The 24,880-nt window shown below is 45.0% G+C and overlaps 1 protein-coding gene across 1 annotated transcript in view; it reads left to right on the plus strand.

Annotated features, from left to right (window-relative positions):
* The window catches only part of adamtsl3 (ADAMTS-like 3), a 170,460-nt gene that overhangs the window by 68,370 nt on the left and 77,210 nt on the right, over nucleotides 1-24,880 (plus strand). Inside the window, exons 6-9 of the mRNA XM_045225474.1 lie at nucleotides 1,462-1,589; nucleotides 11,537-11,582; nucleotides 12,615-12,851; nucleotides 17,522-17,648. Of these exons, the coding sequence (XP_045081409.1) occupies nucleotides 1,462-1,589; nucleotides 11,537-11,582; nucleotides 12,615-12,851; nucleotides 17,522-17,648 (538 nt within the window). The remainder of the gene's footprint in view (nucleotides 1-1,461; nucleotides 1,590-11,536; nucleotides 11,583-12,614; nucleotides 12,852-17,521; nucleotides 17,649-24,880) is intronic.

Below are 24,880 nucleotides of genomic sequence, written 5' to 3' on the forward strand. Positions count from 1 at the left end.
TTGAGTCTGCTTCCTCTACTTGAGTCTGCTTCCTCTACTTGAGTCTGCTTCCTCTACTTGAGTCTGCTTCCTCTACTTGAGTCTGCTTCCTCTACCTGAGTCTGCCTCCTCTACCTGAGTCTGCTTCCTCTACTTGAAAGCAATGATGTGGGGGAAAAAAAACATACATTTCCAAGTTAGGCACATTTTAAAACCACACAGTGTTATTCAGTACCTCAGTGTGTAGCATAACTTGATCTCTTAATGTTGTGTCCTCCCAGCCAACTGACACTTAACCCCTGTGTAAAGGGGGATCTACATTATTCTAAACTAGCCATGAACCACATCGCACTAATTCAAATCTTATGCACACACACGCATGCACACACACACACACATACACACACATACACACACACACACCCACATGCACACACACACACACACACACACACACACACACACACACACACACACACACACGCGCGCACACACACACACACACACACACACACACACACACACACACACACACACACACACACACACACACACACACACACACACACACACCACAGTTGTAGTGAATATATCCTCCATTTCCTATTTGGTCTTCCCAGCTCCCTGTGGGTGATGGAGTAACATATGTTAATACCCATGTAATAACAGCTGTTTAATAACATGCATGCAATAACAGCCATGTAATAATATTACTAAAAGCAAGACAGAAACAATAATAAACCAAATCCCTGATTAGAGATCCATATTTTAATCTTCTGAAATCCATGATCATGCTCACTGATGAGGAGGGTATTTCCATAGAATGTGCAGTTACCTTCCTCCTTTAGTAGTCCAGTACAATTCCAAGGCCCAATCCAAGACCCCTACGCGATATGCACTTGTGGAGATCTGAGACGATTTGATTGGTATAAGCAATGTAGGGAAACTTCCACCTCGCCTATCAGAGGGCAATTTGGAGATATTTCAAAATTGCTTACATCTGTCAAATCCTCTCTGATCTCCACAAGTGCATAGGGCATAGGGGTCGATTTGGGATTTGGCTCTAGTGATCTAGACAAGCAGTTTGGTTCTCTTGTCATAACAGCACGGTGTTGGACTGAGTCACAGCACCTGTGTTTCTAACCCCTCAGAGTTGTGTGGGTCTTGTGGTGTTTGGTCAAAAAGCAAAATATACATTTCTATGGACTGTAAGAAAAAGTATTATTATTTTTCTTCAAGGTCCCAACTTCGGCCAAGGATACCCTCCCAATTCACTACAATAACACATAGCAACACGGTTTGTGTGTGTGTGTGTGTGTGTGTCCGTGCAAGCATTTCGCTACACCCGCAATAACAGCTGCTAATTATGTGTTTCTGACCAATAAAATTAGATTTGATTTGATTTGCTTGTTTGTGTGTGTGTTTGTGCTTGTGCGTGCATGTGTAAGTTATACTCTAACCTCTTTCACCTCTCTCTCTCAGGCGTCTCGTATGACTCGATCAGATGAGGACGGGGACAGTGGCTGGGACGCATGGGGCACCTGGAGCGACTGCTCACGCACCTGTGGAGGAGGGGCCTCATACTCTCTACGCAGGTGTCTCAACGGAGGGTCAGTATCAAAAACACACACACTCCTTGGGAGGATGGGAGGTTATATCCTGGGGAGGATGGAAGGTTATATCCTGGGGAGGATGGGAGGTTATATCCTGGGGAGGATGGGAGGTTATATCCTGGGGAGGATGGGAGATCAGATCCTGGGGAGGATGGGAGGTTATATCCTGGGGAGGGTGGGAGGTTATATCCTGGGGAGGATGGGAGGTTATATCCTGGGTAGGATGGGAGGTTATATCCTGGGGAGGATGGGAGGTTATATCCTGGGGAGGATGGGAGTGGTCAGATCCTGGGTAGGATGGGAGGTTATATCCTGGGGAGGATGAGAGGTTATATCCTGGGGAGGATGTGAGGTTAAATCCTGGGGAGGATGGGAGGTTAGATTCTAGGGAGGATGGAAGGTTATATCCTGTAAATCATTAGGTGTTACAGTTTACATCCTCTTTAGAGAGCAACAGTTTGAAGGGTCAACTGTTTGAAGAGAGCAACCTTTTGAAAGGTAAACTCTTTGAAGAGAGCAACAGTTTGAAAGGTAAACTCTTTGAAGAGAGCAACAGTTTGAAAGGTCAACTGTTTGAAGAAAGCAACAGTTTGAAAGGTCAACTGTTTGAAGAAAGCAACAGTTTGAAGGCTCAACTGTTTGAAGAGACAACAGTTTCAAAGGTCAACTGTTTGAAGAAAGCAACAGTTTGAAGGGTCAACTGTTTGGGAGAAGAGCTGCCAGTCATTCACATCATGTCTCCTGGTACTACACGAGGACACAGACAGACAGACAGACAGACAGACAGACAGACAGACAGACAGACACATACACACACACACACCCCTCCTAGCACAACATTGGTATTATTCTCCATTGTTCTGAACGCTACTCAACCTGCGCAACCATACATTACAACCCATGTGGCTCAGTTGGCAGAGCATGCAATGCCAGGGTTGTGGGTTCGATTCCCAAGGGGGACCAGTATGAAAAAGTATGAAAATGTATGCACTCACTACTGTAAGTTTCTCTGGAAAAGAGCATCTGCTAAATGACTAAAATGTAAAAATAATAAAAAAGTTTTATAACAGCACAAATAAAAAAAATCACATAAAATTATAGAGCTACTAAACAGGGTTAATTTGCAACAGTGATTATGGAATGAATCCTGTATCCATTTATAATGGAAACAGGGAGAAGACAATTCCACACACACACACACACACACACACACACAAACACACACAGTATTGACCTTTGGACGGATTCAGGGGAGATTCTATTGCACTGCTCTGTCATATTGGGATCATTGTTGCTCAATTGAATGTCTCCTGTGTGTTAAGAGTGGTGCTCAGAGTGGTGTAGGGTTACTGAATGGACACAGATGTATATCTTTCCTTTTTAACGTCCCTCTCTTCAGCCTTTCTGACAGGCAGCTCTGTCTCCCAGGCTTGTGAGCGAACTAGCTAGCTAGTTAGCTAGGTAGTCTTGTTAGCTAGCTTGCTAGTTATCTATGCTGGTTGTTAGCATGCATAACTTAAATGTTTATCATTGTAAGGGACACTTCATGTTTTACAGAGTGGGTGAGCTCCATTCCTGACAGGCTGATCAGATTCAATTTCAGCCTCAGACCTTGATCAGATTCAATAGGCTGAAAAGTCAGGATTCTGCCTTGCAGGCTGTTTCATAGGTAAAGCTCCTTGCAAGCAGATTAGCAGACAGTGCATGTATATGATCAAGAGTGGATGTGCTCTATTCCTTGCAGGCTGATCAGATTCAATAGCAGCCTCATAGGCTGATAAGTCAAGATGCTGCCTCTGAGGCTGAAATTGAATTTGATCAGCCTGTCAGGAAGGGAGCTCCCCCCACTGTAAATGCAAATATTATCCACAAAACATGAAGTGTCCCTTATAATTATACACATATAAGTTATGCAAGCTAACAACCAGCATAGATAACAAGCTATCTAGATAGCTAACAAGACTACCTAGCTAACAAGACTAACCAAGTTAGCTGCATTGTTCCTTGCATGAGATTGGCTGTGGTCTTTGGTGTGGCACGCAGCCTGGGAGACAGTGCTGCTTGTCAGGTATCGTTCAGGGCTTAAATGCCCCACGAGTGCATTGCAATCAACTCAGCCACAGGGCTCCTTGATGAGGTGCTTATTGTGCAGCTGAACAAATTAATGGATGATGCGTGGTACTTTTGATAGTTCTTGTGATCTCGACAAATCAACTTTTGTTATGCAGTGATCATGAGATAAATATTTTCCTTATTTAGTCATATGTCCTCTCTGGACTTCCTTGCGTTTGTTCTTGAAACCATGTCTTGTTTTGACTGATGTCATGTCTATGTTAATATGGCAAAAAATTGCTAGCTAGCTAACCAACAAATGTAGTGATTAATTTGAGAGACAAGTGATCATTGTGCAATTTTATTTATGTTTTCAATAAATATTAGAGATGAAATATAGTTTACATGTTATCAACAATCTAACATGCTGACCACACTGCCCACATTGCGTGCGCGAGCATTGCAAAATAAATATACACATACATGTTATTCAATCATTTCATCCAAACTGCTCGCGTGCGTCAACGAGCGTCTGCGTAGCCAGGTGCTAAAATAGAACTTGATCTTATTTTAGGTGCTTGACGCGCTGCAAGTCCTGCCTCTCCCATCTCCTCATTGGTTTTTAGGAGCATATACCCACCTAAGGGTGATTGAAAGATGAACGAGGTCCACACCCCTGTCCAGTTGGTTGCGGTAATGTACCTTAAAGTTGGTTGGCAGCCTTCATATAAAATCCACAGAAGAAGAAGAAGAAGAAGAAGAAGAAGAAGAAGAAGACTGAATGAGGAGAGATTACTAGAAACTAATTAGGATTCCCCTTTTATCTGTGAATTAATTGTTGGAGTAGAGAACACAGTTGACCCAAATTCTACAAAGATCCAGTACCTTTCAGGTAAAATAACAACCCAATGATTATATCCCAGTACAAATTAGCTAGCAACAGCAAGCTAGCTAGCTAAATGTCCATAAATGTTTCATATGTTTTGGCCTGTCCCCAAATTAATATAGTTGGTTCAGAGTGCGTTTTGATATTTCAACCTGCGTGTCCTGATCTCATCTGGTGGGGACAAACTCAAGATGCGCACGATGACGCATGTGGACGCACGCGCGGAGCCGGTTTGGTCATCATGTAAACCAACCCCGTCTGTTTGCCACATAGTTGCGCACGCGTTGGTTTTGTTGCTAAACAACCAACCCGTCTATAGGGAGTACACACAGTGCCTTCAGAAAGTATTCATACCCCTTGACTTATTACACATTTTGTTATGTTACAGCCTAAATAAAACAAATCTTAAATTGAGATTTTTGTTCACTGGCCTACACACAATACCTCATAATGACAATGTTGAATTATGTTTTTCTAAAAGTTTACAAATTAATAAAGAATGAAAAGCTAAAATGTCTTGAGTCAATAAGTATTCAACCACTTTGTTATGGCAAGCCTAAATAAGTTCAGGACAAAAAATTGGCTAAACAAGTCACATAATAAGTTACATGGACTCACTCTGTATGTAATAATAGTGTTTAACATGATTTTTGAATGACTACCTCATCTCTGTACCCCACACATACAATTATTTGTAAGGTCCCTCAGTCGAGCAGTGCATTTCAAACACAGATTCAACCACAAAGACCAGGGAGGTGTTCCACTGCCTATTGGTAGGGTAAAAAAAAAAAAAGCGAATCAAATAACATTTTCTTTGTCACATGCGCTGAATACAACAAGTGGAGACTTTACAGTGAAATCCTTACTTATGAGCCCTTTCCCAACAATGCAGTTAAAAGTAAGAAAATGAACAAATAGATAAAAAAGAATGGTAACACAATCAAATAACAATATAACTTGCTGGTTTTCAGAGATAGATGGGAGGGGTTGAGGGTAGCTGAAGGATGGGACTTAAAACAACAACAAAAAAGATCACTAATGTAAAATATACTGTGTCCGTAAAATGTACTGTATTATGTAGGTAGGGGGTAAAAAGCAGAAAGTCCAGGTAGCTGTTTAATTAACTGTTCAGCAGTCTTATGGCTTTGGGGTAGAAGCTATTCAGGAGTTTTTCAGGATAAAAAAGAAATGTAATGGAACTAACCACAGTGTCACGATCGTCGTTACAGGAAGCGGACCAAGGCGCAGCGTGTGATACAAACATGACTTTATTTTAATTAAAGTAACGAACAAAACAAACAAAACACGACTCGTGAAGTCCAACGGTTAACATACCGACACGGAACAAAAACCCACAACACCCAAGAGAAAACACACAGTTTAAATATGGCTCCCAATCAGAGACAACCAGCCGACAGCTGACACTCGTTGCCTCTGATTGGGAGTCACACATGCAAACATAGACATAGACAACCTAGAACACCCAACATAGAAAACGAACACATAGAATGCACACACCCTGGCTCAACATAAAGAGTCCCAGAGCCAGGGTGTGACAGTACTACCCCTAAAGGCGCGGACAGCACGCGTTAAACAAAACCCCAAACAGGGGAGGGCTGGGTGGGCATTCCTCCTCGGAGGCGGCTCCGGCCGGCCTTGACCACCACCCCATAACTCCCCGTAGCGCCCCTGATCCGGTCTGACCCCGCTGGCTGGATCTGGACTGGACATTGACGGAGCCGGATTGCTTACGCTCCGTTGTGGAGCTGACCGGTCTTACCAGGCTGACCGACCGCACCCCGGGCTCGGTGCGAGGTAGCAGGAACGCGGCTGAACCAGGCTGGCGACTCGCACTGCGCTTTGGTGCGAGTAGCAGGAGCGGGCTGAACCAGGGACGGCTCGCACTCCTGGCTTGGTGCGAGTAGCAGGAACGGCTGGACCAGGCTGACGACTTGCACCCCTGGCTTGGTGCGAGTGGCAGGAACAGACCGGGCCGGGCTGGCGACTCGCACCCCTGGCTTGGTGCGAGTGGCAGGAACTGGCTGGACCAGGCTGGCGACCTCGCAACCCTGGCTTGGTGCGAGTGGCAGGAACAGGCTGGACCAGGCTGGCGACTCGCACCCCTGGCTTGGTGCGAGTGGCAGGAACAGGCCGGGCCGGGCTGGCGCGCGCACCGTAGGTTTGGTGCGAGCGGCAGGAACAGGCCGGGCCGGGCTGGCGACGCACACCGTAGGTTTGGTGCGTGGAGCAGGAACAGGCCGGGCTGGGCTGGCGACGCACCCCGTAGGCTTGGTGCGTGGAGCAGGGACAGGCCGGGCTGGGCTGGCGACGCACACCGTAGGCTTGGTGCGTGGAGCAGGGACAGGCCGGGCTGGGCTGGCGGGACGCACACCGTAGGCTTAGTGCGAGGAGCAGGAACAGGCCGGGCAGGGCTGGCGGCGCACACCGTAGGTTTGGTGCGCAGTGGCAGGAACAGGCCGGGCCGGGCTGGCGACGCACACCGTAGGTTTGGTGCGTGGAGCAGGAACAGGCCGGGGCTGGGCTGGCGACGCACCCCGTAGGCTTGGTGCGTGGAGCAGGGACAGGCCGGGCTGGGCTGGCGACGCACCCCGTAGGCTTGGTGCGTGAGCGGGCAGGGCAGGCCGGGCTGGGCTGGCGCACGCACCCGTAGGCTTAGTGCGAGGAGCAGGAACAGTCCGGGCAGGGCTGGCGACGCACAACCGTAGGTTTAGTGCGAGGAGCAGGAACAGGCCGGGCAGGGCTGGCGACGCACACCGTAGGCTTGATGGAGAGGCAGGAACAGGCCGGGCTGGGCTGGCGATGCGCACCGTACACTTAGTGCGGGGAAGCAGGAGCGAGCCGGGCCGGGCTGGCGAACGTGCACCGTACGCCCAGTGCGGGAAGCAGGAACGGGCCGGACGGACTGGTGACGACACCACTTCTTGTGTGAGGAGCGGGACTGGGTTTCATCATAACCCCCGCTCCCTCAGCTGCCTACCGAGTTCCTCTCGCCGTGCCTCATTTCTCACCCTTTCCCTAATCGCCTCTAATAGCTCCATCCTCTGCAACATTAACTCCTGCTCCCTCTTCGCCAGTAGCCCCCTTAACCTGGTGGCCTCCTCTCCAAATCGCCCAATACGCCCTGTGGCAGCCTCCTGCTGCCCAGTCGCCCATGACGTGTGCCCCCTAAAAATTGTGGGGTGCCTCTCGTCCGTCCGACGATGGCACTGCTGACGCCGCTGCTCCTCTCTTGTCCAGTCTGCCTGCTCCTGGACACGCTGCTTGGTCCTTTTACGGTGGGTTTTTCTGTCACGATCGTCGTTACAGGAAGCGGACCAAGGCGCAGCGTGTGATACAAACATGACTTTATTTTAATTAAAGTAACGAACAAAACAAACAAAACACGACTCGTGAAGTCCAACGGTTAACATACCGACACGGAACAAAAACCCACAACACCCAAGAGAAAACACACAGTTTAAATATGGCTCCCAATCAGAGACAACCAGCCGACAGCTGACACTCGTTGCCTCTGATTGGGAGTCACACATGCAAACATAGACATAGACAACCTAGAACACCCAACATAGAAAACGAACACATAGAATGCACACACCCTGGCTCAACATAAAGAGTCCCAGAGCCAGGGTGTGACACACAGGCAAAATCCTAGAGGAAATCCTAGTTCAATCTGCTTTCCACCAGACACTGGGAGATGAATTCACCTCTCAGCAGGACAATAACATAAAACACAAGACCAAATCTATACTGGAGTTGCTTACCAAGAAGACAGAGAATGTTCCTGAGTGGCTGAGTTACAGTTTTGAGCTAAATGTACTTGAAAATCTATACTGTAGCAAGACCTGAAAATGGTTGTCTAGCAATGTTCAACAACCAATTTGACAGAGCTTGAAGCATTTTGAAAAGAATAACAGGCAAATGTTGCACAATCCAGGTGTGGAAAGCTGTAAGAGACTTACCCAGCAAGACTCACAGCTGTAATCGCTGCACAAGGTGTTTCTACAAAGTATTGACTCAGCGGTGTGATTACTTATGTAAATGAGATATTTCTGTATTTCATTTTCAATAAATTTGCAAACATTTCTAAAAACGTCATTTTGTCATTATGTAGGATTGTGTGTAGATGAGTGAGAAAATAAATCAATTTAATTCATTTTGAATTCAGGTTGTAACACAACAAAATGTGGAATAAGTCAATGGGTATGAATACTTTCTGTAGGCACTGTATGCACTATTTACAGTAAGGAATAGGGTGCCATTTGGGACGCAACTTAAGTGAATGACAGGGGGCCATATCTGTATGTCTTTAGGGGATGATTGAGATAACAATTGTTCCAGTTCACCAATCAGATTATTTTTCCCAAAAGTAGTGCACTTCATAGGGAATAGAGTACCATTTGAGATGCAGCCTCAGACCTCTGCCCTGACTTCCCTCCGTTGATTAAATGGGTGTAGAAGTCTGGAAGTGATTGTGTGCTTGATTTGCCTGCTTCCCCCACAGGGAGATTTACACAGTTATTTGAGCAATATCTCCCATTCCCTGCATCAGCCAACACACCTGCTCGAGCGCACTGGGATTGTGTGTGTGTGTGTGTGTGTGTGTGTGTGTGTGTGTGTGTGTGTGTGTGTGTGTGTGTGTGTGTGTGTGTGTGTGTGCGCGCTTGTGTGTGTGTGTGTCAGGTGTCAGGGTTAAGCCAGCAGAAAAGCTGCCTGTGTAGTTGAAGGAGAACAGAGAAAGACTGCAGAGAACACCTTAAGCCTACTGTAATCTCTTTCTCCATGCCCCACTCCAGCTCACTCCAGGCATAACACACACACACACACACACACACACACACACACACACACACAGACAGACAGAGAACTGGGGTAGTGTCCCATAGCAGGAGTCTGGGGGGAAGGGGCCTTGTGTCTGGCCCCATGTTTCTCTTGGACGTCAGATGCTGTGTGCCCAGCGCGTTGCCTTCTCTGGTCCCAGACACAAGGCCCCTTCCCCCCAGACTCCTGCTAGCTTCATCTGTCCTTCTAGAAACATCCAGTGACTGGGAGGAAATATCTGTCTAGGAATATCTGTCTAGACTTAAATTAGAGCAGCACTGTTCTTTTCAATCCCAGTCCTGGAGAGCTGCATGGTATGCAGGCTTTTGTTCCAGCCCAGCACTTACACACCTCATAATGCTACATTTGGATTACTCTGTTAGACACGCTCCGGGGTGAAGTTTGCCCCTAGGTACAGATCTAGGATCAATGTCACCTCCCCCAAGCCTAACCTTAACTATTAGTGGAGAAAATGCCAAATTGTCCGAAGATCAGTGTCTAGGGGCAACTTCACCCCACACCGTTAGACACAGTGCTGCCTATCCTTCCTCATGTCTGTGGACTTCAGACATTTTTGCTCTCTGTGTGTCCGCTAGAAGACAAATAGCCACCTCATAGACATTCCCAGACCCTGAAAGCATGGTCTGCACACAGCCGTGTGTGCGTGTGTGTGTGTGTGTGTGTGTGCATATGTCTGTATGCATGTGTGTGTGCCTGTCTCCAGCCTATACGTATAACCCAGTGTGGATCAGTGATTCATCTCGATGGGGGAAAGCCATTAATTGGTTCGTTAAGACATAGACATTCCTACTCTGTCTCGGTGCCTGCTTTTCCTTGGAGCAGGCTGAATGGCCGTAGTGTGGTCTCCAACTCCCCATTCACCCTAATGGCCGATTACACTGAAGCTTTTTAACATCCGCTTTGCGTCCCAAATGGCATCCTATTCCCTATGTAGTGTATCATTTTTGACCAGGGACCATAGGGCTCTGGTCAAAAGTAGTGCACTATGTAGGGAATAGGGTGCCATTTGGGGCATAGCCCAGGACAAATGAGCTGCTACCAGTTTAGACCAATGTTATTCTACCCCGGGGGTGAGAATGAGAAATGTGGCGAAGTGGAAGTTAACACACACTGGGAGATGGGGTGCAGTTATTGTTTCTAACAAGGTGGAACAGATTTTGTAGCGTGTCAATACGGTGTAGGAAGGGGGAGGGGAATGGAGTGTTACGCTGTGGTGGATTTCAGACCAGGCAGGAGATGGTTTTGACAGAGTGAGGTGAACAGATTAGTGTGTGTGTGTCGGGCGGGTGTCAGAGTGTGTGTGTGTAAGAGAGGTTGATTTGCTAGGAGGGGGTCCTGAGACGGTCGTTGGCTCGATGAGATCTGATCGTTGGCAGGTGAAGCGTGGTTTGGTCTGACAGGTGTGTGTGTGTGCGTGCGTGCGTGTGTGTGAGACAGGCGGCTATAATTCAGGATGAAATGTCTGTCAGTCCTGATTTGACTCCAGCCACGATCCTTCAGACTCACAAAGGTGTAACTCCTGAGCCTCCCCAATAAACTAACAATACACCACAATCTGTTGTTGTAGATATTGGGTGGCGCAGTGGTCTAAGGCACTGCTTTGCAGTGCTAACTGTGCCACTAGAGATCCTGGTTCGAATCCAGCCTCTGTTGCAGCCGGCCGCGACCTGGAGACTCATGAGCGGCGCACAATTGGCCCAGCGTCGTCCAGGGTAGGGGAGGGAATGGCCGGCAGGGATGTAGCTCAGTTGATAGAGCATGGCGTTTGCAACGCCAGGGTTGTGGGTTTGATTCCCACGGGGGGCCAGTATAATTTTTTTTTAAAAATATATATGTATTCACTAACTGTAAGTCGCTTTGGATAAAAGCGTCTGTTAAATGGCATATTATTATTATTATTATTATTATTATTATATTTCTGTGTGTTTGTGCATTTCTTTGTTGCAAAACAGATTTCCCTGAGGGATATTAAGCTATTCTATTCTACTTGTTTGATATGGTGTATGTTATATTGCTTTCCCGTCACAAATACTTTTTTTTTGGTAGTTTTATTAACCATTACACTCAAGCCAAAACAATTCCTTGTAAACCGTTGGTTTCAATTAGAACTAACAATGTTTGTTTGTTATATTGCATTGCTTTGCAGAAACTGTGAAGGCAAGAATATCCGCTACAGAAGGTGCAGTAACATGGTAAGTCTAGTCTACGGTATGTCGCCTCAACAGACTGGCAACAGAGTCATTTCTAAAGCTTATGTATGTAACACTTATAACTTGTTACAAATAGTTATCATTTCTATTCCAGCTTATAAATAGTAATACATAGTTATACCTTTTCTATTCCATCTTATAACTTTGCTGGTAACAATGAGAAGAACCGGCACAATATTGTCAGTCAGCACTGTTTTTATCAGTCATTTCCAGCACTGTGGGTGACCTCATGGTAAAATCCTACGTTCCATCAATGAAGAGAAGAAAACAATATCCTTCTCATATCAACTCCAGACATGCCTTGAGTCTATTCTAAGCGGCGGGAACCACAGTCGTTCTCACACCATTTTAATCAAAGATAGACTAGTCTTTATTGCTTCTATTACTCTATTGAAGTGGTTTGTGTCTGGAATGTATTGCAGACTAGCTATGATTTCAATCATGACCAGTGGGATGAGTTCCCACCATAATATTTACACCATCGCTCCCGGTGTGAATGAGATGGATCTAAACAAAGCAAGAGAGAGAGAGAAAGACTTGACTTTTAGAAGATGAGAAAGAGACGGAGGGAGAGAGTGTGTGTGCTACCCAGTGTGTGTGTGTGTGTGTGTGTGCGTGCGTGTGTATGTGTGTGCGCGTGCGTGTGTGTGTGCGTCCCAGTGTGTATGTGTGTGTGCGTGCGTGCGTGTGTGTGTGTGTGCATGCGTGTGTGTGTGCATGTGCGTGCGTGCGTGTGTGTGTGTGTGTGCGTGTGTGCGTGTATGTGTATGTGTGCGCGTGTGTGTGTATGTGTGTGTGCGCGTGTGTGTGTATGTGTGTGTGCGTGCGTGCGTGCGTGCGTGTGTGTGTGTGCATAAAGCAAGGTCTAAGGAGAGACTTAGTAAAGGCTCGCTGTTGGTAAAGAGTTGGGTCTTCCACATGTAAGCCGTTATCTCTTCTGTTCTGTCCCTCTGCCTGACCATCTCATCCTTCTCTATGTTCCTTTGCTCTCCTCCCCCCTCCCTTCTTCCCCAGGACTGTCCCGTCGAGTCGGGAGACTTCCGAGCCCAGCAGTGCTCCGCCCACAATGACATCAGGCACCAGGGCATGGTCTACGAGTGGGTTCCTGTGCCCTATGACCCCTCGGCAGCGTGCGCCCTGCGGTGCCAGGCCCGGGGGAGGAGCCTAACGGTGGAGCTGGCGCCTAAGGTTCTAGACGGAACACGTTGCCGAGCCGACGCCCTGGACATGTGCATCAGTGGGATCTGTCAGGTGAGATACTAAATTGACTGAGTGATTGTTTGATTGGATGTTATAAAGCACTTTTCCAGATGCTCAGTCAGGGCCGTGCACATTCAGGGGGCACGTGCTTAAAATGAACTAAAGCCCTATCTGTGCCCGTGCCTGATCAAAGTGCTTATATAGTAAGGGGGAAACGTATATTATTACGATATGACGATATCATAGTAATATATTGTATAGTAAGGATTGGATTTATATATGCTTTTCCATGTGCTCAAAGCACTCACCTCATCCACCACCAATGTGTCACCCACCTGGACTATGCCATGGCAGCCATTTTGGTTCCAGAAAGTTAATCAGCCATGCCAATGACAGATCAGGGGACACGATGTACGATATGATACGATACAATAAAATGGCTCAAGACTGGATCAGAGCTTGAAGTATTTGTTTTTTCTTTGTGGGCCATAAAGCTACATGAATCTTTCCAAACTATACAGTGCAAAACAGTCTGAGAACTTCTGATCTTCTGCAATATTTCTCAATAATCTTTGCTCTTGAACAATCATACAGTATTTCCACTTTGTGAATCCACATGCTGTAGCAGCAGCTAATCTAAAACCACATGTCAGAAATAGGAAGTTCATAAAAAAAGATCTTAAACAAGGAAAATATTTATCCTCTTCATGTTGCATGTCAGAAGTTCTGGGTTCTAGTTTTAGGCGAAACGTTGTTGTTTTAGGAACCACAGACTGATGATCAATGTTGATATGTCCTCTTCGGTGGATAGGTGCTTGATTAAAACGTCTGTCTGAGGCTGTATGACCGGAGGAAGGGGAGAGGAAGAGAGAGAGAAATAGAGATAGAGAACTGGAGGAGGAAGGAGGGAGAGATAGAGAAAAAAAATAGAGAGGGAGAGTGAGAGGAGGTGTGACAGGAGGAAGGAAAGAGAGAATAGAGAGAGATGGAGGTACGATGGGAGAAAGGAGAGAGAGATGAGAGAGAGAAATAGAGAGAGAGAGATGCAGGAGATATGCCGGGGTGAAGGAGAGAGAGAGATAACAGAGAGAGAGAGTGAGAGAGAGAGAGAGAGATGCAGGAGATACGACAGGAAGGAGAGAGAGAGAGAGAGAGAGAGAGAGAGAGAGAGAGAGAGAGAGAGAGAGAGAGAGAGAGAGAGAGAGAGAGAGAGAGAGAGAGAGAGAGAAAGAGAGATGCAGGAGGTATGTGCTCTAGTCAAAAGCACTGCACTATATCATAGGGAATAGAGTGATATTTGGGACCTATAGCAGTTCTAGTCCAGAGAGGAATGCACACTGTTGTGTGTCTAGCCAAGAGGAAATTCACATATCCACTTCATCCATTAAGGAAATATACCCTCTTTATGCAAATCCTTAAAAGTACACTTATACAGTGCCAGGCCATGATAGCTTAACAGGGAACGAGGGACATTATTTAGTCCCACAAGGCATTATCTTGTTACTGATACTTCTCTAAGTATCCTGTATGTAAGCAAGCTACAATAAGACGCTGTCTTCATGGAACCATGACAAAGTGCTTGTTCAACCCAAATAGAACCTTCATGTTATACTATCCATAGACATTCTCAAGTGAAGTGAAGTGTGTGTGTGTGTGTTCGTGCGTGTTTGTGACAAGGAGCTGCGATATCAAGATCAGGCTTTCTCTGACCATGCTCTGTGCTTGAAGTCAAATAGCTCTGCACGGTACTTCATGGCTTCTGCCCTATAAGGGGTGTGCATATAATGGGTATAAGGAGTGTTTGTGTTTACTGGGACTACTGGTCAGGTAAGCCATGTTTGGTTTGTTATGCTGGCTGCCATTCCCACAGCATCTGGAGCACAAACTCTGTTCTTCACCATTTCAAGAAAGTTATGCAGTTTAATACAACATTACATATACAGTGTCCCCGCACATTGACTCTGTACCGGTACCCCCCGTATATAGCCTCCCTACTGTTATCTTATTTTACTGCTGCTCTTTAATTATTTGCTATTTTAATTTTTTACTTATCTATTTTTTTCTTAAAACTGCGTTGTTGGTTAAGGGCTTGTAAGTAAGCATTTCACTGTTGTATTCGGCGCATGTGGCAAATACAATTTGATTGGATTGGATCAGTGTAGGATACCATGTAAAACATGTGAGTTTCGTCCCCCATACCCCACGCCTCATCCTCTAAACCAGAGGGCAAAGAAACATAACCCATTTTCAATGTGGCCCTCCGGACTTCAATGTGACACACCTGCTATAAACCAATGTATCCCAAGCTGTTCCTCATGGACCCCCAACAGTTGCATGTTATTCCACAACTTAAAGGTTTGACAATTAGCTGACTAGTTGAATCAGGTGTGCTGGTGCTGGAATAGAACCAAATGTGCTGTGGCTGTGGTCCTTGAGGAACCGATGGGGAAAGCCCTGTCTAAACTGAGTGTTTTCAAAGACTCTGACGTTGAGCTGTGGCATTATGCCTCATATAGATGGTACATTCCTGTACTGGGCTAACAACACTGACAGACCAAGACATGATGGACACTCCACAGCCAGAAACACTCGTGAACATTTACTTTATGGTGTTGTTGTATTATCAAAGAGAGAGAGAGAGCGCTTTGAGTTAGTGACCCTTAGAAAAGGCCTTTATGAATTAAATGTGATTGATTGATTGAGCTTATGTAGATGGTTCTTTACCTCTCCTTGGCTAAAAACTGACACAGATCACTCAATTCCCACAGCCAGTAAGCCATGATAGTACGCTAACACATATATATATTCCTTATAAATAGACAGCGCTTTGAGTTTATGGTTTGGCAGCATTTCTTATATAGAAATCAGATCACTGTATTGGGTTAACAACAAAGATAGATTAACACATACAGGATCCAGCCAGGCTGGTTACTAAGTAAGCCAGAAAAGTAATAGTTAACTAACACATTCACTTTATTTGATTATTTTAGCACTTGTTGAGACTTGGGAGCGTTTCTTATGTAGATGATACATTCTTTATTAATTTAGTTTATTGATTGAGTTTATTTGACAGTTGAAAATTAATATAAAGCCGCTCCAGTAGGAAACAACGTTTAATGCATTCAAAAAAACGATGAAGCATAAACACGATGAAGCCTCCTGTGTTAACAACACTGACAGATGGATACACACACCGCCAGCAGACAGCGCTGGGGTCGCTGCCTTGGCATCATAGCTTACACATAATATGATTATATTATGATTCATTTATACTAGTGATTGCCATTTCAGATAAAAAGGGATGATTATTATTTTTGCTTTGCATATCACTTATTTCCAACAGATGTATGGCATGGCCACATGGTGCTTGTTTTGGAAAGTTTGAGGATCTTTGAAGAACGGCCTAAACAGACTATTTGTTCCTCCAAAAATATGAATAGATTGTTCATAACAAAAAAAAATAATAACAAAAAATACAGGACAGGACACCACAACAAAAACAACAACAACAACCCGGACCTTTTCTTTCCTCAAGGGAAATAATGTTCATTCTGCACAAAACCCCCAATCTTAGGTTTCTGGACCCAGGTCATTGAACAATGTTTATGCAATGATGTTCAGAGAGCAAGCTCTGCATTTAAACACTCTCTCAGCAAATGTCTACCACTTTGGCTGTAGCAACGTTACAGAAAGGTTTAAATGCAATAGAAAGAGACAGGTTGATATTCAGCTTTCGCAGACCTAATGGGATAGACACACAGACTGTATAATAATGAAGATGATGAATTGAGTTTATGTAGCGTTTTCCTTCATGCTGAGAAATGTTTAACTTGATATTCGAGAGGTGGGTAATGCAATATATCAATATAATGATGGAACAATTTTATATGTACTTTTAAAATAGTCAAATAAAAAGAATAAATGAATTTATAGATGTCAATATGGCCTACAGTGGTGACTGATCTCTCTTTTGAACTCAAATTCAAATTGCTTTATTGACATACATTACTCTCTCTCTCTCTCTCTCTCTCTCTCTCTCTCTCTCTCTCTCTCTCTCTCTCTCTCTCTCTCTCTTTCTCTCTCTGTCATGCATGGAAAACATACAGGGGTTTCATATGAGCTGGTCCTTCCATAGACCGTCCACACAGCTGGTAGACACTTCACTGCTATCTGAAATCCATCACACAACCTTCAAACATAGGCACTGTACAGTAGTCTACCTAGTTCTGAGTCACAACCAATTCTAACTGGGTGTCTAATTCTGGGCTGTGGCTACAACTACTGTTTTGTCCATCTAGAGGGGTCAAAATACAATTCAAAAGACTTGGTCACACGCTGAGGTGAATCTGAAAGGCAAGTCAAGGGTCCAGTAGCAATGAGAAGATGGCATAGCAGGCTGTAAGGGATAGAACAGACAGTAGGCAGAAGTTTAACACGTGACAGAATGGGACCAGTCCTCTACCTTCCAATGTATATGTATTAATGATCACGAGAGCATGGATGGAGCGTTGAGCTGGGAAAATAAACTGAATTCCTGAAAGGAGAAGCACGTGTGTGGGGGGGGGGGGTACAGTGTGTCCATCTCACGCTCACGTTCCCTCTACCTCTCTTCTAACCACCCTCCACCCTCTGTCCCTCCACCTCCGTCCCTTACCTCCCTCAACCCCTCACTCTATCCCTCTTTCTTTCTCACCTCTCTCTCTCCATATTTGTGTTGGCAGGAGGTGGGATGTGACAGACAGCTGGGCAGCGGTGCCAGGGAAGACAACTGCGGTGTGTGTGCCGGCGACGGTTCTACGTGTCGGCTGGTCCGGGGCCAGGCGCTGCCTCACGTCTCACCGGAAGAACGTAGGTACACAACAAGTTCGGCAACGCCTGAAAAAATACACTCTTCCCTCTCTAAGATGACCATACTTCTGCGCTATATCAATATCTTTACACACAGAGGTTGTGAACACACTCTCTGTTGAAAAGACATTATCGTCTCGCTCTCTTGTCCGCCTATGGCCATAGGTAAATATAATCTCTCTTCATCGCTCTCCCCCAACGAGGTTTACAACTGCTGTGAAAATACACTCTGGTCTCCTTAACTCTCATCTTCTCCCAAGCCCATGTAAATATCCCTCACCAACAAGGTTCACAATGCTCCCTTTTTTCTCTGGCCCTAAATATAGTATCGCCCCCCAACAAGGTTTGCAAACCCTTGTGGAAATACACCAGTCCATCCCATGTCCCTTACGGTCCTCTCAAAATATCTCTCCCCACTTGTCAGGTGTTGGTACTGTACCTCAATCATTCAAGTCCTGAGCCCTGTCCCAGGTCTGGTCTGGGTTAGTGTTCTGTCTCAGGTCTGGTCTGGGTTAGTGTTCTGTCCCAGGTCTGGTTTGGGTTAGTGTTCTGTCTCAGGTCTGGTCTGGGTTAGTGTTCTGTCTCAGGTCTGGTCTGGGTTAGTGTTCTGTCCCAGATCTGGTCTGGGTTAGTGTTCTGTCCCAGGTCTGGTCTGGGATAGTGTTCTGTCCCAGGTCTGGTCTGGGTTAGTGTTCTGTCCCAGGTCTGGTCTGGGTTAGTGTTCTGTCCCAGGTCTGGTCTGGGTTAGTGTTCTGTCCCAGGTCTGGTTTGGGTTAGTGTTCTGTCCCAGATCTGGTCTGGGTTAGTGTTCTGTCCCAGGTCTGGTCTGGGTTAGTGTTCTGTCCCAGGTCTGGTCTGGGTTAGTGTTCTGTCCCAGGTCTGGTCTGGGTTAGTGTTCTGTCCCAGGTCTGGTCTGGGTTAATGATCTGTCCCAGGTCTGGTCTGGATAAGTGTTATGGCCCACAGAGTTTATTTATCAAAGCTGGTATACTACTATGCCATCTGGCTTAGGCTGTCCACAGATGGAGCTTTCCAATGTAAGCTTCAAAATAGAGGCTGATTTTTTAGTGTGGGCTTTTCGTAAAACTTTGTGTGGAGATTAAAATCATGACTGCATTTTGGCTGTCACTATTATGTTTTTTCTGACGTGATAACTGCATTCTTGTTTGCTTGGAGGTGGTTAGGGACATTAAATACCATGCAAAATGGCAATGTTTTTACTAGAAAAATGTGTGGTTTGTGAATTCAATTAAATGTAGTTATTACGTTCCAGTCTGCCAAGCACTGGTTTACTGTACAGGACTGCGATCCATGTTTGAAAGAGTTGAGAAATGTTGACTTGAAGGTCGGCCTTTTCCTGGTAAATTGTTGGCTATTGTTGTCAGCTTCATGGAATACACTACAGGAGTATTTTAGGTCTTGGAGAAATCAAACTTTGAAAAGGTTTCCATTCATTTTGGAATTAGGCATATAGCTGGATCTACACAATAGATGGCATGGGACATCTCAACATTAGACTACTTTTGAGGTGTAAAAAACATCTGACAAACTAGAATTTTGTTAAGATGCTCTTGGCTATTTCCAGTACATTTTAGCATTTCCACACGTCTTTAAAGGTTAATTGAGTAGACATTGGCACCAAACGTATTTGCATACTGAATTTATTGGCCTTCAAGCTGAGGTATTGTATAAAATTCCTCAAATTAACTTGTTTTGACATGCGCTGGAGAGTGGAAATGAACATGGCTCGCTCCCTCAAAAAACATTCATATTAGAAATAACATCAAGTAACCATGTAAATATTTAGATCTGTCTTTTAATTGTTGGTGGGTGTTTACAGTATCTGTCACATACCTATAGTACTGGCCAACGGGCGTTTGGTCAAGCAGTAGTGTAGTGTCTGACTCAACTATAATCCAAGGTTAACTCACTTTGCCAGCTAATTGGAAAACCCCAGAACCTACTGTAGTATTGTGATGTGGCTGTATGAGCTCAAAGTAGTTGAACTAACAGTGACATTGGGTTTGTGCTGTACATTTAGTTGAACTAACGGTGACATTGGGTTTGTACTGTACATTTAGTTGAACTAACGGTGACATTGGGTTTGTACTGTACATTTAGTTGAACTAACGGTGACATTGGGTTTGTACTGTACATTTAGTTGAACTAACAGTGACATTGGGTTTGTACTGTACATTTAGTTGAACTAACAGTGACATTGGGTATGTACTGTACATTTAGTTGAACTAACAGTGACATTGGGTTTGTACTGTACATATAGTTGAACTAACAGTGACATTGGGTTTGTGCTGTACATTTAGTTAAACTAACGGTGACATTGGGTTTGTGCTGTACATTTAGTTGAACTAACAGTGACATTGGGTTTGTGCTGTACATTTAGTTGAACTAACAGTGACATTGGGTTTGTGCTGTACATTTAGTTGAACTAACAGTGACATTGGGTTTGTGCTGTACATTTAGTTGAACTAACAGTGACATTGGGTTTGTGCTGTACATTTGGTTGAACTAACAGTGACATTGGGTATGTACTGTACATTTAGTTGAACTAACAGTGACATTGGGTATGTACTGTACATTTAGCTGAACTAACAGTGACATTGGGTATGTACTGTACATTTAGTTGAACTAACAGTGACATTGGGTATGTACTGTACATTTAGTTGAACTAACAGTGACATTGGGTATGTACTGTACATTTAGTTGAACTAACAGTGACATTGGGTATGTACTGTACATTTAGTTGAACTAACAGTGACATTGGGTATGTACTGTACATTTAGTTGAACTAACAGTGACATTGGGTATGTACTGTACATTTAGTTGAACTAACAGTGACATTGGGTATGTACTGTACAGTACAGCTGTAGATGCCTAGGATTATTCAGCACATTTAGGAGGGAAAACACTGCATTCTATGAATCCTCAGCATAGTATTTCCAGTTGACCTCAAAATAACATTTCTATTTTAGATACCCATATTAGGGTTAGTAGTTTTCTAGCTATTTTAAGATTGGTACCCAAAACATTATTAGGGCTAGTAGTTTTCCTGACCATGTGACCTGACCAAAAATAATTAGACCATTACTAGGTCCTGGCTGACCCCATTAGACCATTACTAGGCCCTGGCTGACCCCATTAGACCATTACTAGGCCCTGGCTGACCCCATTAGACCATTACCCCATTAGATCATTACTAGGCCCTGGCTGACCCCATTAGACCATTACAAGGCCCTGGCTGACCCCATTAGACCATTACTAGGTCCTGGCTGACCCCATTAGACCATTACTAGGCCCTGGCTGACCCCATTAGATCATTACTAGGCCCTGGCTGACCCCATTAGACCATTACTAGGTCCTGGCTGACCCCATTAGATCATTACTAGGTCCTGGCTGACCCCATTAGACCATTACTAGGCCCTGGCTGACCCCATTAGACCATTACTAGGTCCTGGCTGACCCCATTAGATCATTACTAGGCCCTGGCTGACCCCATTAGACCATTACTAGGCCCTGGCTGACCCCATTAGACCATTACCCCATTAGATCATTACTAGGTCCTGGCTGACCCCATTAGACCATTACTAGGTCCTGGCTGACCCCATTAGACCATTAACCCATTAGACCATTACTAGGTCCTGGCTGACCCCATTAGACCATTACTAGGCCCTGGCTGACCCCATTAGATCATTACTAGGCCCTGGCTGACCCCATTAGACCATTACTAGGCCCTGGCTGACCCCATTAGACCATTAACCCATTAGATCATTACTAGGTCCTGGCTGACCCCATTAGACCATTACTAGGTCCTGGCTGACCCCATTAGACCATTACTAGGTCCTGGCTGACCCCATTAGACCATTACTAGGTCCTGGCTGACCCCATTAGACCATTAACCCATTAGATCATTACTAGGTCCTGGTTGACCCCATTAGACCATTACTAGACCCTAACCCTAGTTTTGTTTCATCATGTCAAACCCCAGCCATAACTGTCCATATATCATATTATTATTATTACCATGAGCCACAGTAAATACATATGTCTATATTGTCTAGAAGCCTTCTGTTCTCCTAATACCAGCACAAGGCTGTCTTTGTAGCTGCCCACTAATAGGGACGAAGCTGAGCCTTATACAGTGGAAAGAGACATTTATATTGTTGTTGGACAGCGTCAGTCGTCAGCATTCGCTCTGCCCGGGTCTGCCAGTCGCACTTAAGTCACTTCTCCTCTTCCAAGAATTCCCCCTCGCTCGGAACAAAGCGCTCAAACAGTTGGAGTCCGAGTTCCCGACAAAGAAGTACTGGGACTTTTGTTTCGACGGGCAGAGTTAGACGTTTTCACAGCATCATGCTTGTTCCTTTTAAGAGGTTGTTTGACCGAATCTCAGGGTAACTCAATCCAAGCGCGTTATGTTCTCTCTAATAAAGAGCGTCTCGCCAATAATTCACAGTGGGTCGCAATGATATGTAGGCTACCTCCAGGTCCCATTGAGAAGCTGGCAGAGGAGAGCAGAGCACTCTGACGGTAATCAGATTGTTGAGGAGCCTCTCCTGCTTCTCCATTTCTTTCTCTACTCACTCTTTTTATACTCTATCTCTCTCTCTCTCCCTCTCTCTCTCTCTCTCTCTCATCAAATAAAGCAAGAAGAGAAAAAAAATAATCAAAATTCTATCTCTCTCTCTCTCTCTCTCTCTCTCTCTCTCTCTCTCTCTCTCGTCTCCCTCTCTTTTTCTTTGTCTTGCTTTGTCTCTCTCTCTCCATCTATCTCGCCTTCTCCACCTTTCCTTTTTCCTTATGTTTTCTCTTCTCTCTCTACCCCCTCCATCTCTCTCCCCATTAGCTTCCTCTACCTCTGTAGTAGTTTGGGCGCTACAGGCCCTTATTTTTCTGGATGATGGTCCAGGGCACCCGGGGCTAAGCACTCTTGGCCTGTGTGTGTGTGTGTGTAGGTGTGTGTGTGTGTGGGTGTGTGTGTGGGCTCGCGTGCGCACGTGCTTGTGAACTTGCGTGCAAGAGTGTATGCATGTATGCATGCATACATGTGAGTGTATTTGCGAGCATGCGTGTGTGTGTCTGGGCCCTGGGCTCGGGATAGTCATTCTCTCTCCTCTTTATTAATCTACTGTAAAAGCTGCTAATGAGGAGCTGGCAGTTCTGCTTCATTCCTCACAGCTCACTCTGCACACTCACTGCATCAGCATTCCCAACCAAAGGAAAATATAGAAATATGCAGAGAGCGTTTCCAGTCTGATTCGGCCATTGATTTAATTTTCCTTTCAGATTTTGGTTTATCTCTACTCAGCACTGGAAAACTAAACCTCAGAGCAACGTTATGAGTGGAATGTGATATGCCCCAGTGACACACACACACACAAACACAGAGAAAGAAAGCATCACATAGCACGTTAGTTTATTGTGATCCTTCATTTATGATTGTGAATGGTGTGTATCAGTCATTGTGTCTGGAATATGCTTAAAGCCAAAGCGCTAGTGCCAGAATTACTCCATTGTATCGGTGAGTCGATGAAAGATTAGTCTAAACCAAGCTCATAACAGAGTACATCCATGTTTCACTGTTCCCTCATTTATTTGGGATGATTCATTTCAGACAATTGAAGAAACTCTGAAAAACTGGAATGGACATTATTTCCTTACCGTCATACAATTTTAGACTTACCAATTCTCTTTCCATATATCATTATTTTAAGGACTTTGGTGGGAGTCCATCAGGGCTTAATTGTTAAAAGGAGTGTCCCAGTTATGCGTCCCAAATAGCACCCTATTCCCTATATAGTGCACTACCTTTGACCAGGGCCCCATAGGGATTTGGTCAATAGTATTGCACTATGTAGGGAATAGGGTGCCATTTGGGATGCAGATCTAGTGCTGCAAGAGGGAAAAGTAGCTTTCTCAAACAGCGGAAAATAGCATTAGCACTTCTCTATAAACCTCTCGCCTCGTTAGAACAAAAGACTCGCCCCTCTCAGCCACAGGCTTGGAGAACAACGTGTAGTATGAAAAAGGTAAGTGTCTGAAAAGGCAGCACTTTAGCAGGGGAACACATTTAGCACGGGTCCTACTGAAATGAAAGAGGTCTATCTTACACTTATCAGGTTGGATATTGAGGTGTGTGTGTGTGTGTGTGTGTGTGTTTGTGTATGTTTGTGTATCTGTCTGCATGTGTGTGAGTTTGGATATTTTTAGCAGTACATGACATAAAACACAGTGACATTTTAGGAGACGTGGATGTGGTCATGACTACTTCACTGCAGCACACTAAAACATACAGTGCATTCAGGACATTATTCAGACCCCTTCCTTTTTCCACATACAGTCACGTTTTTCTTCATCAATCTACACACAATACCCCATAATGACAAAGTGAAAACAGGTTTTTAGAAATTGCTGCACATTTATTACAAATAAAAAACAGAAATACCTTATTTACATAAGTATTCAGACCCTTTGCTGTGAGACTCGAAATTGAGCTCAGGTGCATCCTGTTTCCATTGATCATCATTCTACAACTTGATTGGAGTCCACCTGTGGTAAATTCAATTGATTGGACATGATTTGGAAAGGTACACACCTGTCTATATAAGGTCCCACAGTTGACAGTGCATGTCAGAGCAAAAACCAAGCCATGAGGTCAAAGGAATTGTCTGTAGAGCTCTGAGACAGGATTGTGTCGAGGCACAGATCTGGGGATGGGTACCAAAAAAATTCTGCAGCATTGAAGGTCCCCAAGAACACAGTGGCCTCCGTCATTCTTAAATGGAAGAAGTTTGGAACCACCAATACTCTTCCTAGAGCTGACCGCCTGGCCAAACTGAGCAATCGGGGGAGAAGGGCCTTGGTCAGGGAGGTGACCAAGAACCCTATGGTCACTCTGACAGAGCTCCAGAGTTCCTCTGTGGAGATGGGAGAACCTTCCAGAAGGACACCCATCTCTGCAGCACTCCACCAATCAGGCCTTTATGGTAGAGTGGCCAAACGGAAGCCACTCCTCAGTAAAAGGCACATGACAGACCGCTTGGAGTTTGCCAAAAGGCACCTAAAGGATTCTCAGACCCTGAGAAACAAGATTCTCTGGTCTGATGACTCTAAGATTGAACTCTTTGGCCTGAATGCTAAGCGTCACACCTGGAGGAAACCTGGCACCATCCCTACGGTGAAGCATGGTGGTGGCTGCATCATGGGAATGTTTTTCA

This window comes from Coregonus clupeaformis, chromosome 15, assembly GCF_020615455.1.
Source record: "Coregonus clupeaformis isolate EN_2021a chromosome 15, ASM2061545v1, whole genome shotgun sequence".
In the NCBI taxonomy this organism is placed as follows: Eukaryota; Metazoa; Chordata; class Actinopteri; order Salmoniformes; family Salmonidae; genus Coregonus; species Coregonus clupeaformis.